General features: G+C 34.0%; 1 protein-coding gene across 1 annotated transcript in view; it reads left to right on the plus strand.

The window, feature by feature from the left end:
• Positions 1 to 2,500, plus strand: part of LOC111478298 (binding partner of ACD11 1) — a 4,467-nt gene that overhangs the window by 1,457 nt on the left and 510 nt on the right. Inside the window, exons 4-7 of the mRNA XM_023122494.1 lie at positions 709 to 780; positions 865 to 930; positions 1,250 to 1,590; positions 1,910 to 2,033. Of these exons, the coding sequence (XP_022978262.1) occupies positions 709 to 780; positions 865 to 930; positions 1,250 to 1,590; positions 1,910 to 2,033 (603 nt within the window). The remainder of the gene's footprint in view (positions 1 to 708; positions 781 to 864; positions 931 to 1,249; positions 1,591 to 1,909; positions 2,034 to 2,500) is intronic.

The following is a 2,500-nucleotide window of genomic DNA, read 5'->3' on the forward strand; positions in this document are numbered from 1 at the left end:
AAAAAAAAAAAAAAAAAAAAAAAAAAAGAAAAAAAAACAAGAAAAAAAGAACCGGAGATGAGTTAGCAAACTAATGTTTATAGAGGTTTTGGAAAAGTTTTTTTTTTTAATTTTTTAAGAACTATGATGGATTTTTGGGTTATTTTTCATTTTGTATCACTTTTTAGAAGTCTATAATTTTGGAGTGAAAAACAACTCAAGGAAAGCAAGGATGGAAAAAGAGAAAAAAAAAAAGAGATTAGAGTAATGGTCGAAATGAAACTATTAGACTGAACTTTATGAACAGAAGTTTATAAACATCTGCATTGCTTTTACTTTTTGTTAAGAATAAAAGCATTGGTGACAAGTAGTACTAAATGAACGTATTTATAGAAAAAGAAGGAAGTTAATAGCTTTTTTCTGCATGATCATTTCTTTACATGAAACTATTTGACTGAACTTTATGAACAGAAGTTTATAAACATCTGCATTGCTTTTACTTTTTGTTACGAATAAAAGCATCGGTGAGAAGTAGTACTAAATGGACATATTTATAGAAAAAGAAGGAAGTTAATAGCTTTTCTCCGCATGATCATTTCTTTACGCAATAATGGAATTATTTGATCTTTTCTTCATGCAGTAATGAAAATATATCTTCTCTTCTCCATATCTCGCTGATGCCATAAGCCGCTATAAACAATTTATATTATTTATTTTTTTGCCACGCAGGGTGCAACAATTGTAGATCAGATAGTGAGCATATCTCCTGCAGAAAATTATGTACCGAGAAGAGAAATGCAGGTATTATTTTTGTGTTTGAATATATTTCCCGGTCTGTCGAGCTGTTGTTCTATATCCAATACTTCAAATTCTCTATGTTTACAGGAAGTACGGGCTGTGGACAATGCTGCACCTCTCACTCCTACAGAAAATAATTTTCCTAGCATCGAGGTAAATGTGTTGATACCCTCAATGAATATCAAGTATTTGAGCAACATTTTCCCTCACGTTGATGTGCTATTAATGATAACCAAGGCTGGGGAGTTTCATCAAATGAAAAAGTGTAGGACATGTTTATTGTTTCTGTCTTCAGAGTTTCTTAAATCGTTGTAGATGGATGAAAAATAAAAGCTCCATTTAATGCATGCCATCATGATGCTCACTAACTAGGGGAACTATGTGATCTTGATTTCCTTGCCTTTTTTTAACTATATAAGTGGATGCTGAGGCATCTTTTCTTTTTCCCATCTAAAATCTTTTGTGTTTACAGGATTCTGCGAGCCAACCTAGCAGTGGAAGAATGTATGTTAATAGAGCACAAGAAGTAGTTGCAAGTGTGCTTGCTAAAGGTTCAGCAATTGGACAAGATGCAATGAACAAGGCAAAAGCATTTGATGAAAAACATCAGTTAACAGCTAGTGCATCTGCAAAGGTATTATCCTTTGACAGAAAGGTTGGGCTCACAGAGAAATTGACAGTTGGGATTTCGGTGGTTAACGAGAAAGTCAAGTCTGTAGATCAAAAGCTTCATGTTTCAGATAAAACAATGGCTGCCATCTTCGCAGCTGAGAGGAAAATCAATGATACAGGATCTGCTGTCAAAACAAGCAAGTATGCATCATGATTCTTGAGGAAACTTTAGTTGGCATTAACTTATCCCCTATGCAATTTTTACTTGCCGTCTGCTATATTCAAAATTTAGAACTCAAACATTCTTTGCACCTCGCAAAAAAGCCGAAAATTAGTTTTCTAAAACTGCTCCCAAACAACTCCCTAGTGTTTCAATTTCTCAAGAACTTTAAACTGATATAGTCGTATATTTCTACCGTTCAAATAAATTACAATGGTTCTACTATTCATTCTAAATAAAGCAGTTATGACAATAGACGGAAGTGACTTAATTGTTTCACTCCATCTTGGTTTCGAGCAGGTATGTGACGTCGGGTGCTGCTTGGCTAAACGGTGCTTTTGGCAAGGTTGCAAAAGCAGGGCAGGCAGCAGGTACAAAAACCAGAGAGAAATTCCATTTGGCTATGTCGAACTTAACCTCAAAGGTGCGTCTATGAAACCCTTTTCTCTATGATGACTTAAAAGTCATGATTCTTAGGAAAATTTCCTTGCTGTGAGTAGCTTAATTTAGCACATCTGTACCTAAGAACAATCGTAGACTACAGTTTTTATAAATTACTTACTCAAATATATATTTTTTTTCTAGTTTTCTGTTTTTTAAACTCAATTTCCTATCATTCCTCGGCTATTATAGAATCAACCAAGTAATTATTTCAATGTTGGTTATAATGTCCTTGGTGAATATAACTTCTTGTTCATAGTGGACCTAAATTCTTGATGCAGCGGATTCTGTAGCTTCAAATAGATTAAACCAAAACCATGCCCAAAAAGGAAAATTTCCCCAAATAAGAGAGCTATCTAAAACCTCATTTTGTTCATGTCTCCTTCAAAGAACCTAGGCTGTTTTAAGTCTTGAAAGAAAATGGAAGTAATTTGCCAAATCCATACCAAG

This window comes from Cucurbita maxima, unplaced genomic scaffold, assembly GCF_002738345.1.
Source record: "Cucurbita maxima cultivar Rimu unplaced genomic scaffold, Cmax_1.0 Cma_Scf00004, whole genome shotgun sequence".
Classification (NCBI taxonomy): domain Eukaryota; kingdom Viridiplantae; phylum Streptophyta; class Magnoliopsida; order Cucurbitales; family Cucurbitaceae; genus Cucurbita; species Cucurbita maxima.